The sequence below is a fragment of the Manis javanica genome, chromosome 15, assembly GCF_040802235.1.
Source record: "Manis javanica isolate MJ-LG chromosome 15, MJ_LKY, whole genome shotgun sequence".
NCBI lineage: Eukaryota > Metazoa > Chordata > Mammalia > Pholidota > Manidae > Manis > Manis javanica.
The window spans coordinates 17,455,874-17,469,778 of NC_133170.1; the positions used below are offsets into that span (position 1 = coordinate 17,455,874).

At 34.0% G+C, this 13,905-nt stretch overlaps 1 protein-coding gene across 8 annotated transcripts in view; it reads left to right on the top strand.

Moving 5' to 3' along the window:
• Positions 1-12,473, top strand: part of LMO3 (LIM domain only 3) — a 55,716-nt gene extending 43,243 nt beyond the window's left edge. For all 8 annotated transcript variants that reach the window (XM_073222491.1, XM_073222492.1, XM_073222494.1 and 5 more), the window contains 2 exons: positions 1,025-1,150; positions 9,529-12,473. In XM_073222491.1, coding sequence (XP_073078592.1) covers positions 1,025-1,150; positions 9,529-9,634 — 232 coding nt within the window. In that variant the 3' untranslated portion in view covers positions 9,635-12,473. The remainder of the gene's footprint in view (positions 1-1,024; positions 1,151-9,528) is intronic.
• The last annotated feature ends 1,432 nt before the right edge of the window (positions 12,474-13,905 follow it).

A 13,905-nucleotide genomic window follows, 5' to 3' on the forward strand; every position in this document is an offset into this window, starting at 1 on the left:
ATAAAATGACTTTTCTCCCTAGCACCTTTGAATTCATTAGTTTAAAACTGCTTTTAATTTGCTCTTTCCCAGGAGAGCCATTATATTTTTCTCCTGTCAGCCTGATGCTGGAGAAAAAAGAGAACTGGCAGATGTGGTGTTTTTCATCTAGTTTGCTTCCTAGTTAAAAAGTGCATTAACTGCTATGCATAGGATATTATTTCTAATGACTCTTCACTACCATTAACAACTTTAAAGAAACTTGGTTTAAATATTGCCAGTGCAAATGGATAAAATATAAAATATTTTTATTTCTACCCATTATGATGGAGACATTTTGTGCTATTTTTTAGGTCATTACAGGAACTATTTTCAGGAATCTACAGAAAATAGGATTTTTTAAAATACCTTTTTCCCAGACAATTCCAGTGGTTCTTAGAGTATATTATGTTTCAACTCCTGGTCTAGCTATATATAGTTTACAGCCTCATTTACTTTAATGTGCTAGCTGAATAACATAATCACAGCTATAACTATGGTATAGGGCCATAAGGTGTATGTGCCTCCAATGTTTTTTGACTACTTAAATGGCTTGTTCATAAATGTTCTTTTAATAATAATGGCAAACCTGTTAGTAACTAGATGTCAAAAAATAGTGAGTCATTCAAATGGGCTCCTTTTCCAGCTAAAATGTTTAAAATGTGGCTTTGAGATCAAAGGTACATTGTTTTTATTATAAGTACTGCATATTCTAACAAGTAGAAGATTTTTGCTGTGAATTCATACCCGTTTCTGTGCACTTATGTAAACTTCGTAATGTATTTGTCTTTTCCTTTTCTTCTCAAACAAGATGTGATTTTCATCCAGAAAGGTCAACTGAGTATGTATCACAGAAGACTATGTATATACCTAAGATAAAACTCACTTGTGCACATCAGACAGCATTGTGTATTGACAGCTCTACAGGGTGTATTAACATCTTCTCTAGTCACCACCTCAGACTACCCTGTAAGAGTTTGAGAAAAAAAAATGTTTCTTGTTCTAGGCTCTTCGGTGTAACAGGAAACTGTGCTGCCTGTAGTAAGCTCATCCCTGCCTTTGAAATGGTGATGCGTGCCAAGGATAATGTTTACCACCTGGACTGCTTTGCATGTCAGCTTTGTAATCAGAGGTAAGCAGATTTCATTCTGGTCCCTAAAAATCGTAAAGCTCTCTTTGCTGGCAATTTATTTAATAGGTGGGAATTATATTATTAATTCAGTATACACTATACTTAAAACAGTTGATCTCAGCATTTTTGTTTTCTGCAAACATTCATTCAGTGCCACAAACAAATAACTGAGGAAAAGAAGGGTCTTAAACCTATACTTTTATCTGAAAGAAATGCGTCCTATGACAGGATATGATAGGAAATGAAAACACTTCTATAAACTTTTAGTCTTCTTCTTATTTATTTTTTCTTTTATTTTTTGCTTTTCTCTATTTTAAAAAGTAGGTTTAAAATATCTTTACATTTTTAGATGGCTTTTGTGAGCAAACAAATTTGCACTGAGGCAAATATACAGGAGTTGGTGGTGGGTAGTGTGTATTCATCTTATTTTTCATATTTATGTGGTCCCTATCTCCTGATTTCTTATCTTGAATCTTAACCTTGTTTTATAGGTGCTTTTTAAGTTGCATCAAGGCTGTTTGGGAACAAGGCTGGATATAGCTAATAAGTAGAGACTTATCAGCATTGGAGAATGGAAAGCATATATTGCAGGGACTCCAGAAACCTAAATTCCAGGCTGGGCTTTGCCACTCACAAGATGTATGACAGTAAACCAACCATTTTGGCTCTCAGGACTGCAGTTGTACAGATTATTACAAATACAACATTTCAATAATTAGTATACTTTATTGATTTCAATGAAAATAAATTCAAACTGTTTCACTGTTCCATGCAGCGTCTTCTTGAGACACTGTAAGATAGTAGAAAAAAATGTGATAGTTAGAATGAGAACTGGATTCAAATTCCAGTTCCACCATATATTAGCTGTGTGATCTTGAGTATGTTATTTAATCTCTGACTTTGGATTCCACAGCCTTAAAATGGACACATTAATGCCTTTTTTAGACTTTGAAAATTCAGTGAAATAATTTAGATTAACTACCAGGGACATAATGTTTCTCAAAAATTAGTTATTTTATACTGATATTTATAATTCACTTTTACCAAATGATATTCCACTACCTTAGTTTTTACACAAGATGTCTATCTCAATAATGTCTCCTAAATGTTTAGAATGTGGCCCACTGCAATATATAATTTAAATGGGAAATAATTGAAGATGTCATTTTCTAAGATCTTGAGTCTTCCCAACAAATATTTGGAATCAAAGTAGGTTAATTCAGACTGTGGTGATATTTAGCCAAAAATAAGTTGGCAAATGTACGTGTTTATTTTAAGGGTATGGATTCACAAACACAAATATCCACACATCCATACAGACACATGTATATGTGTGTGTGCATGTATGTGTATGCATTTTAAAGATGTATTAGTAGCACATTTAGAATACTTCTGTTTACTTGACACACCAGTGTACTGACAGCATGCTAACGCTACAGTTATTTTTATTCCATAATAATATTTACTGCTTTTCTACCTATAAAAGTGTGCATATTCATCATAGAAAATTTAGAAAAAAGAAAAGGATAAAGAATAATGTCATCCCATATCTTACTATTCTAGAAGAAAATATTTTAGTATTTTGGTGTATAGCTAACCATATATTCTTCTATGCATATATGAAAAATGATATATTATGTATAATTTATATTAAACCCTCAGAAATCTGAGAGGAAAGGAACAAGGGAGAATCCTAGGGTTTGATAATTGGACTTTTTCATTTAATATAGTGTTTTTTACCTGCCTTTAAAAATTCTTTTAAGATATTTTAAGCTTTCTTGTGTTGGGTTTTATGGATAAAGCTTCCTGTAAATCAATTCTATTAGATGGATAGGATTTTCTTCAAGCTTTTATGTTATCAGTATTACCAATAGAATATAGACTTCATAAACAAATCTATGTCAGGATAAGTTTACAGGAGGATAATAATTAATTGGACAAAATATGTAACATTTTGAAGGCTTCTGTTATATTTTGCCAAATTGCTCTTCAGAAAAGCTATGCCATTTATTCTCAGACCATAAATGTAAAGAACTCTATTCCCTCACATTTGCTCTAACACTGGGAATTATTATTTAAAAGAATTCCTTGTCACCTAGAGGGATGAAAGGGGTATCGCATTATAATTTTTAATTAGCATTTATTAGATTACTAATGGCCATTTGGTATTTCTTCTTTGGGGGAACTGCCTGTTAATCCCCTCTGTCCATTTGTCTACTAGGGCACGCTCACCTATTTTTATCTATGTACTCCACAGAAAATCAAAACATCAGCCAAGGGCTAAACCCAGCCTAAATTCTATTATGATGCCAAGTAATTGTAGGTTGTTAATGCTATTTACAAATCATATATCAATTTTATTTCACCATTGAAATAAAAAGTTGCATTCACAATTAAGTCTGTCTCCTCAGTAGAACTCAGTGAAGTAAGACACACACTCCTAAATTTTGACTCTAAAACTGTTCACATTCTTATTGCTGCAAAATACTATTCTAGTATCATTATTAAAGTACCTAATATATTTCTGTGTTCGCTTCATTTATTACATGCCATAATGGGACTGCATATCTTTAATGCTGGTTATGCACAATTAGCACTTAGCTATTGTCTTGTCACTTCAGCCCCTACAAGACAAACTTCTTTAATGCAAGAAGTCAGCTAATCTTCATCAGTCAAGCAAAGCAGACAAATTCTGTTACTCTGAATATAGAGGGTTTTCAATTTAGGAGATTCTCCTTTTATGTTGATGTTCACTGTGAAAATCCTGTCCAGTAAAGCCATATGCCACATGAACTTAAACTTTCATGGTCAAATCATTGCCACAGTATTGCACTTTTTCACATGAAACATAAGGTAAATAGGTAGTTTATAGGCACTTTCCCTTAGGCAAACTTTATTGACATTGGAAATTGTGCTATTATAAATCCTTATGAGTTTTATTTAGCAGTCATTTCATTTTAACTTTTAAATCAAAATATCATTAAGATCTAAAGCATTTCTGAATGTTTTTCTTTAAAAATTGTAGTAATAATAACTTTTCAGGGTTGGTTCTTTATATATACCCTTTCTGCCCTTTTCACAGAGGTAAGACTAAAAATGTGAATCCTGAATTAAAAATCTAAAGGTTTCTAACTTAAAATTCATTCAGAATTAGAAAAGTCTGTGCAATAGGTTATTGCTTAGAGATGAATAAGCCCCTCCATCTTAGAAAATTCTGTAAAACTAGACGGTGATTTTATTAAAAAAAGAAAAAACATGCTCATTTGTGTGAAATTGCCTCAAACACGTGGAACTGAATAACATTAAAAAATAAAAGCACTGTGCTAGGCTCTAAGGAAACAGAGGTGAATAAAACCTAGTTTCTTTCTCAGAGGCATTCAGAGCTGTAGCAGAGACAGGACATCAAAGATTCACGAAAGAAGGGAATCGATGCTAAACAGATCCATACTTAGGGAAGAGAGGTGTGTCCTTCTGTCCTTCTTGAAGTCTTGAGGAAGCATCAAAGGGTTGATGTGCTGGGTTTTACAAAGGAACTCCCGGGGACTGGCTGACATACAGCAAGTGTGTCTGGTGGGGGTCGGGGAAGATGAGGAAGCCAGCCAGCAGCGAGGGAAGGGTTTTCCAAACCGATGGACCTGCCTGCAAGGCATGAAGGTGTGAAAGCATTTAGTGTGTTCAGGAAATGGAACCTAGGTCAGTGCTCTCAGAGATTAGAGGGAGTTTTCTAAAGATATGGAAGAGTCGGGAACAGAGTGAGGGGTTGGGAGGAGATGAAAATGTGAAAGTCAGTGAATGAAAGTCAAAATGAATACAAATTTAAATTATATTATTCATCTAAAATAACTTTGTTGTTTAAAGCTTTTCTGACTTGGAATAAATCTGTTTTAACCAATATTTATTGACCACCCACCTCAAGCGATAGTACACTTTATGGTTGTATTTCAAAGAGTTTAAAGTATACCTCAGCACTGCTCTCCAGATTGAGAAGCCTGTTATTACACAGTCATTAGAATCTTTGAAATGGCAAAGTAAATGATACACCAGTAAACAAGTGCCTTGGGAAAAATTACAATGGGTTAACATGGTCAGGGAATATTGATGGAGGGAATAGGAACTAAAGATTTTTTTGAATTTAAATGCCAAAAGGGGGGAAATACATTCTGAACAGCTTAAGCCACTGTGAAAAGATTATTAGTAGCAAATAATAATGATAGCAGGTTCTTTTATAGTCCTGATCACACACCAGACTTTGTTTTGGTTTGGATGCACGACCTCATTTACTATGTGAAATAGCCCATAAATAGGTACTACTATTAGCCTCCTTTTACAGGTCAGGAAACTGAAGTAGAGAAAATTGAAGTAACTTCCCCAAGATTACACAGATAGAAAATGGTAGACTCACGATTTGAACGTAGGCAGTCTGGTTCTTGTCTCTGGACTCAGAGCTGCTGTGAGAGCACCAGCCTGTTTCAAGAAGGGATTTTATTTTTCTGACTAAGTGAATATAAATATGAATAGATACAGTAGCATTTAAGTAAGGTAGACTTTGAGTAATGTATAGCAGGATTCAGGGTGTGAGTAGTGTAACTTGGTGCAGAAAAGATTGTTAGGAATGAAGTTTGTAATGACAACTAGCCTGTCCTTGGGAAAAGACAGTTAATTTGTGCACAAGGGCATAGTGGTGGAACAATTAATATATATAACCTGCACTTCTTACTAAAAACAAAGTGCGGTATCAAAATCTCCACCTTTTAATAATTGAGGATGCTAAATAGGAAAGTAGAGACATTACAAATAGAGCTGGGACACTCACTCCTTGCCCCTTTTTTTAAAGTGTTGTGGAAATAGAAATTAATTATAACTGACAGTCACTAACCTTAGGGAAATAAGATAACTAAGTTAACTTTTTCATTCTGAGAAAGAGTATTTCACATTGATCTCATTAAATAGGGTCTTCTCAGCAGAGGCTTTTGAGAGCCTGTTCAAAACTACTTACTAAGTCCCATATTTTATAGCGATGATTAATGAGTTATACTTATTTTCTGTACTTTTTGGGTCTATAAGATCATATGAATTCAGGAATTACTCCAAATTATCTGGAAATTAAATCTATTATTAATTCTAAAATCAAGGTGAAATCCCTTACTAATCTGATGGGGCATCTTTTTATTCCTTAACATTTATTTTTTTAAATGAAGGCAAAATTAATTGAAGTGATTACCCCACAAGCAATTAGGATAAGATTACAAGGAAAACCATCAGTTTATTTTTAGGAATGTTAGCCTGACCTGTTAATATGCTTACAGTTTCCTCTGGCCATCATTGCTCTTAGAGTAATTTTTCTGCAACTGCTCAATCTCATAAGTAGCTGGTTACATAATATTGAAAATGAGCCTTTTTCACAAATCACAGTTACAGATTATTTTGTTAAGCATCTAAATATCTGCATTGCTGTTTCTCTAATTTCTTCATGTTTATATCTGGAACATTTTAAAGGAAGATACCACTCTCTATTTCAAAGCAACTACAATCGCTCTTCACCATAGCTTTCAAGGCTGTTTTGTTTAAATTACATGTGTAAGTGTGACATTCCTCACCCAGATTCTGTTTCACCTGGACCTTGAAGTATAAATTGATATGTACATAAAATGTACTTTATCCAGTTGACAACATATTAGTAACAAAACATTTCAGGTAGGAATATTTTAGATGAATTCCATTTATATGACCAAGATCTCATTGAATAGGAGACAGACTTTTTTTTAAGTTCTACAAAGAATAATAGTAATTACCTTGAGGTAAAGCATGGGTTTTGAATCCAAAGAGGCCAGGGTCCCTCCTTCCTCAACCCCACACATGCTAGTTACAGGAATGTGGGCACATTTCTTAAATTCTGGGAGGAAGCCTCAGGATTTTCATCTGAAAAAAATGCAATGGCAATATTTACTTTCTCAGTTGGATGTAAGGAATACATATGATTGTGTATATACATGCTTAGTGTTAGCATATGGTTAAATACTTTTTTAGAAAAGGTGGCTGTTTTAGTTGTCTGCATTCCAAACACTGAGGTAAGGCTTTACATATTTCATTTGTACTCTACCACAAACTTACAGAAGTTACTGATATTAAATAAAATAAAAGCTGAAGTTTCATTTTCAATATCATAAGGAAGGTTGGGAGTTGAGCCCAAATCATTGCAATATGCCTCTCTTGTCTTTCATAGACTTCTTATTTTAGCACCCCTACAATCCAGTGACACAGCTGTCTTATCTTAACCACAAGAGACCTGACTCAGAAAGCATGAAATGTACCCTGTGTCACACTGGGAAGGTGATTGGCAGGGCTCAGGACTAGATCCCTAGACTCTTGGTTCAGCTCTTTTCTCACCAGAATTACCCTAAATTTATTAATCTACAAATAAAAGTTACCTAAATTTCAAGGCCTCTGCAGGTAAGAATGACATAATAAATAACCTGTACTTCTTACTGAAGTTTTTATTTGATAGCAAATAGAATTGAGAGCCTTGTTAAAAAATTAAAGGAAAACTTGAGGCTATATGAAGTTGAATAAGTACCAGCTTAGTTGGTTTTTAGAGGAAAAAAAAGATTAGGTAACATCAGCTGGAATACAATAGTGTTTTACTGATTTGATTTATTTTTGAAGATATTTTAATAGTAACACCTTATTAGTCAGTTCAAATGAATTTCAACAGTAATATAAATTGAAAATTTTGAATGGCAAATATATTCCACATGTGATTTTCTATTTTCTCACATAAAAGGTAAGTATCTAATTTGACTACTTACGCCGATCCAACAAAAGAAATATTTCCTTTTCTTCAACGCATCTTAACGACCAGGATCATCTACAAAAACTGTTTTATTCAAAAACACTTTTAATGCACAATATTTCAAGCTTATAGTTTGCAACTAATAAAAAGAAGATATACTTAAAGTCCAAACCTGAATGCTCATTGTATCCAGTAGCCTTGAACACAAACAGCTACAGGATTTCAAGATCAGTGCATAGTCTGTATTTTCAATCAACATCATCAGCAGGCAGTAATCCTAGGGAAAAAAAGTAAATTCCACAAATAAACAGACCAATCTTCCTTTAAGAGGAAAGCTAATTCTTTTCAATCTACTTTTTTTATTACACTATTTTCCCCTCTATCTACTTAGCTAGAATAAGGATAAATTTCCAAAGCTACCCAGTTGGAAAATAAATAGGTTCACTGTTTGTCTAGCATCCCAATCTTTGCAAATGTAAATCAGCCCAACTGCCCCTCATTTAAACCTTCAACTTCACAAAACATTAAAGGGTGGGTTTCACTGCACATTTTAATCTCTCCACTAACATTTCTGCTTGAACATTACTCGAATTGACTCCCTGATAAAGAGAGGCCACTATCAAAGGTCAGTGAGGTCAACTTGAATAATTACAAGTAGTTTTACCGGGTCAACTCTACCAGACACTGCTGTTTGAAGGTTAAATTGTTACAATTAAAAATATATACAGATCTCCCCAGAGTTACTTTATTGTTAAATGTACCGGAAACAGAGCAAGCATTTATTTCTGACCTTAATTGTGTCCAGGGTGTCACCACTGGGAAATTATACAAAAAGAGCACTTATTAAAAACATTACAGTTTTGCACGTTAAACAATGCTTTATAGAATGAAATATATAATTAGCTACTGGAAACTAGTTTATTTATCACATCGATGTTAAGAAGTTCATTCCGGTTACTCCCTTCGGTTTAATTGGAAGTGCTCAAAGTGACATTTACTATTTCATAGTTGGTGAACTTGCCACAAACAAAGGAATATGGCCCAGCGTCAGAGCAGGCTGATGCTAAACCAACTTTCACTTCAGAGCAATCACTTCCAAATTACTAGAATTTAATCACATTTTAATAACCAAGAGTAAAAGGAAGCTTTAAATGGACTGTTTTCTAATTGTTTGATTCACTGTAATGCTCTCACTTTTTTTTATGAAGTGGATAAGGTGGATAGCCAGTGACAAGACCTTCCATAATCATGGCAGTGAAATATTATGATCATTCTTTCTTTAATTTTAATGAGTATAAATATAGATCAGTTCTTTTTTCTTTCCCAGTGTGGTAAAAAAGAAGAAAAAATTTACCTCTGCTGCCCGAGGTTTTCCTATGTTTTTTATTTATAAAGGTAGGGTTTCAAATTGTGTGTACAGCGTTTTGTTACATGACTTAAATGCTTTAACTTGGACTATAAAGGCAGCTTTCTAAGCCAAGTTTTCAAATTCGAGGAATCACCATGTGCAGTTAGGAAAAGAAAACTTCAAATCTATAGATCTGAGTGAATTGGTCTTAACACATTTTATTTTTTTTAATATTTACAGATTTTGTGTTGGAGACAAATTTTTCCTAAAGAATAACATGATCCTTTGCCAGACGGACTACGAGGAAGGTTTAATGAAGGAAGGTTATGCACCCCAGGTTCGCTGATCTATCAACATCACACCGTTAAGAATACAAAGTACTACATTCTTTTATCTTTTTTGCTCCACATGTACATAAGAATTGACACAGGAACCTACTGAATAGCGTAGATATAGGAAAGCAGGATGGTTATATGGAATAAAAGGCGGACTGCATCTGTATGTAGTGAAATTGCCCCCGTTCAGAGTTGAATGTTTATTATTAAAGAAAAAAGTAATGTACATATTGCTGGATTTTTTTGCTTGCTATTTGTTTTTGTGTCACTTGGCATGAGATGTTTATTTTGGACTATTGTATATAATGTATTGTAATATTTGAAGCACAAATGTAATACAGTTTTATTGTGTTACCATTTGTGTTCTGTTGTTCTTTGTATTGTTGCAGTTAGTACAATCAGTGTTTAAACTTACTGTATATTTATGCTTTCTGTATCTACCAGCTATTTTAAATGAGCTGTAACTTTCTAGTAAAGAACTGAAGAGGAAATCTCACTAATGAAATACATATAGATAAAGCAAGTCTATCAACAATAAAAATAGTAAAACTACACACACACAACATTTTAGCAACATCCACTATAATTGCCACTATGATTTAGAGTCTATCAGTCTTCTCATCACAACCCCCTATTTTCAGGGGGTTAAAGATCAGCTTTAAAAAAAGTGCATAAAAATTTCATCTTAAAGCACTTTCATTTTATACCAACGTGAAAAGTGCCATTTTAAAAATAACTTTAAAGCTTAAAGCTTAACAGTTATACTTCTACGATCCGTGTGGTGTGTGTATGTGTGTGTGTGTGTGTGTGTGTGCTCATTATCTACACAATGGCTTCATTTTATTTGTTTGAGCCATTCACCCCTTATGTGAACTAGTGCCTTTGGGTATCATGTAAATTTTTTCCAAAGGGTTACTTTAGGAAAGTGTTACACAATTGTGAGATAATTGTAAAATGATAAATTTCTTGTACAAATTTTGCCTGAATCTCTCCATAAGAGCTAAAGGTTTAATAACTTTATAACTTGATAAATTTCTGGCACTGAAAGAATTTGAGTGCAAATCTCCTGAAACCATGATAATGCACACTGAAGCTATATTTGAGTAGTGAGGTTCCTTTTGACCAGAGCAACCTAGTGCTCACAGAATCTTCTAGAAGAGAAACAGAGGGATTGGTAAAAAAAAAACAAAAAAAACTGATAACTGGTGATTATATATTTTTCTGTATTTACCTGATACTTATTTGAATGTTCAAAAGTGAACACTTTAAAAGTTTGATGTGTCTTACTTACTCTCATTCTTTCCTTAAGTCATTACCCACTCAGAATATATCACTTAGGCTAAAATCTATTATTCCATTTTTGAAAGCTGAAAAACTCTCCTCTTCCTTTCATGATAGCTGATGAAGTAGAAAGCTTTCTAGAAACAAATTATGGAAACTGGTTATTTAAATTACAATTAAGGAAATAAAAATGAGACTGTGATCTCTTCTCCTGGGTTGCTCACCGTTTGCTTCTGTTTCCTGTAATAGAACTACTTTTCAACAAAATAATTCCACACAGGCACAATGAAGCATAGTGTTACTAGAGCAAATTTCGCACTGCGGATTTTTCTTTTTTCTTTATTTTTCTCTCAATCACTTATATAGAAACCAATATTTCCCCAATATGCAAAATACGTTATTTGCATACATATTTTGTCCTGCCAATAATACATGCATTGCAGGTGAAAATGAAATGTGATAACCTGAATTCTTGGTTTGGGGCCAAAATAGTAAGCTGAAAATAATGCTGTGTGGATTTGAGTTGTTTTAAAACAAAGTTTTCCTATGACCATGCATGTGAATCTGGATATTGCCTCTTATTTTTAAGAAAATGGTTCTGTGAAAAGTGAATGATCTGTATTTTTACAAATGCTTCATGGTTAAGAGTGTTCATGTCACCTGTCCCCCAGATTTGAGATATACTGAAAAAAAAATTTTTTTTTTCAAAATACCTAGTTGGGGCCTAAAAAATAACTATTATTTTAGCCTTAGAGCCTTACATTTGTTTCCTGAAGAGACTTGCATAGCAGAAACCAAAACAGAAGAGCAAATAGGAGGAGTAAGGGAGATAGTGTGAAGTGGTTCTCCTAACACAGCCCTGCTAGTCCCCAGTGAGAGTTGTTTACCGCTCATGTGGATGTAAAATTTTAATTATCAGTATCTTTACCGAGTGATCTTTCTTAGATTTAAATGGTTTGCATATGTTTATCAATATGTCAAAATACTTGCAAATTAGGGACAAACTTTTCTAAGTTTCCTGAAGCTGTTCGATTACCGGAAGACCACACAAGGTTTTTTTTTTTACTGACTTTTTGTTTGCTAAATCCTCTGGGAATTAATTCTTACGCTTTTTGCTACAAACAAAATTACTCACCTGGATTAAAGATTAAGGCCTTAATCTCCTTAGATTATCTTTAATCTCCGTGAAATTGTGAGACAAGACAGAAATAGGCCATTTTGCAGCTAATTGCCCAGAAAGAGAAGCATTTTTGACCTGAAGTGCTCAACAGATTGTCTTGATTTACTCAAAGTCCCAGAGTTATTGTCAACTTTTTTCTCTGTATTGTGTAGCCCTGATGTCACTTAGCTTGTTATCTGACGCATCCAGTCTGACACTGGATCTTTGATTTCTCAAGCAGCGAAAGCACCCTTCCTAACATGTGTCTCGTAATAGGCTGCCTGTGATGAAGGGGCAGGTCCCTCCACTTCACCGGAGTGCTGGCTGAATTTAAAAGCTGACCTGTGTTTGTAATTTTCACTTTCATCTTGCTTAATAAATATCCGCTGGATTCTTGCATTCATATTTTATATTTGGATTTATGTTTTTAATAAAAGGGGTGTTAGACTATTTGATAGCGCTTAATTGGCAACCTCTAAGATGATCCCTAGAAAGTGTATGTTAAGCCCATAAAAAAGGGGGAAAACAATGTGTGAGGACATTTATCTTCAAAAAGTAGATCATGACAAACATAGAAAAAGTAACTCAGATGCTTTCTCCAAATGTTGTATTTAGGATCTCTCAGCTTTGGTAGTTTACTGCTATTTACTTTTGTGGGGAAACTAAAACTGTCAGAAATAAAGGTAGCAATTGCTGGGTGTAATTTTGTGCATTTATACAAATCTGAAGTGATCTTTCTGAAAGCAACTGTGTTGCTGTTGTCAGACTCGATTTCCAATTTCCTGTCTAATTAATTAAAACCACAAAACCCCAACTAAAGACTACATTTTCAAGGAAACGATGTTTTGCTTAACGGAAACAGGGTGCTGAAAATTGTATCTGCAGTAAAACATGCCATACACAAGTGGTGGCCTTTTAACTATCACTTTATGCAACCACCCGCTGCATAGTCACTTAAACAATTTCATAGAAACGATACAGGCCAAACATGTTTAGTGTTCAGCAAGTTGCAAAAACAATCTGCATGTTGATTGTAAAAGGGCCATTAGCACAAAATAACAATCTTAGCAAAAGCTTTTGCATTATTTTTCTTAAAAACATCACTGTAGGTACTTCTTAATGTAATTTTAATGCAATTTAAGGGAATAGAAAACAAAGCTTTAATATAGCCATGATTTCAGTTGACATTTAAGTACCTACTGTGGGAAAGGCCTTCCTCTGAGCACTCCTTCTTTTACTGGGCAGCCTTAGGATACTCCACGTTAGGCATCTTTAACGTGTCTGCTTCCCACTGGTTTGTACTTATCTCAAACCTACTACTAATGAGCCCACAGAAACGAATACCATACTGTCTTGTACCTTTTCAGAATGTCATTGGTATGAAAGCCCCAGAAAATATCTCAAGTAATCAATGTGTTCAGAGAATTATCTCACACAAATTACTCATTAACTCAATAGCACATAATAAAAAAGAACATCAATCAATTAATGAGTCACCCTCAGATCACTGTGATTACAACAGAGTTCTGTTGAAACAGCAGTTATAAATGGAGCTGCCTCTATTCACTGTTTGCAATTGGCCTATTATTTGGCTGAAACCAGTGTCATATTTAACACATGACTGTAGGTAATTGTGTGATTAGCATCATAAATGAAGAATTCAGAAATTCTGCTGCTTATAAGACCTTATAAAAGGTCATAAAAATGAAGAAAACTCTCATTTGTCCTAGAGTTTCCTTTGAAGCTAACCTATTAGAAGGGTATTATCTTTCTAAAAGATATAACCAAGATGGAGGAGTTGCATGTTGAACATTATAAGGATTAGCAGCTAAAACAATTAAA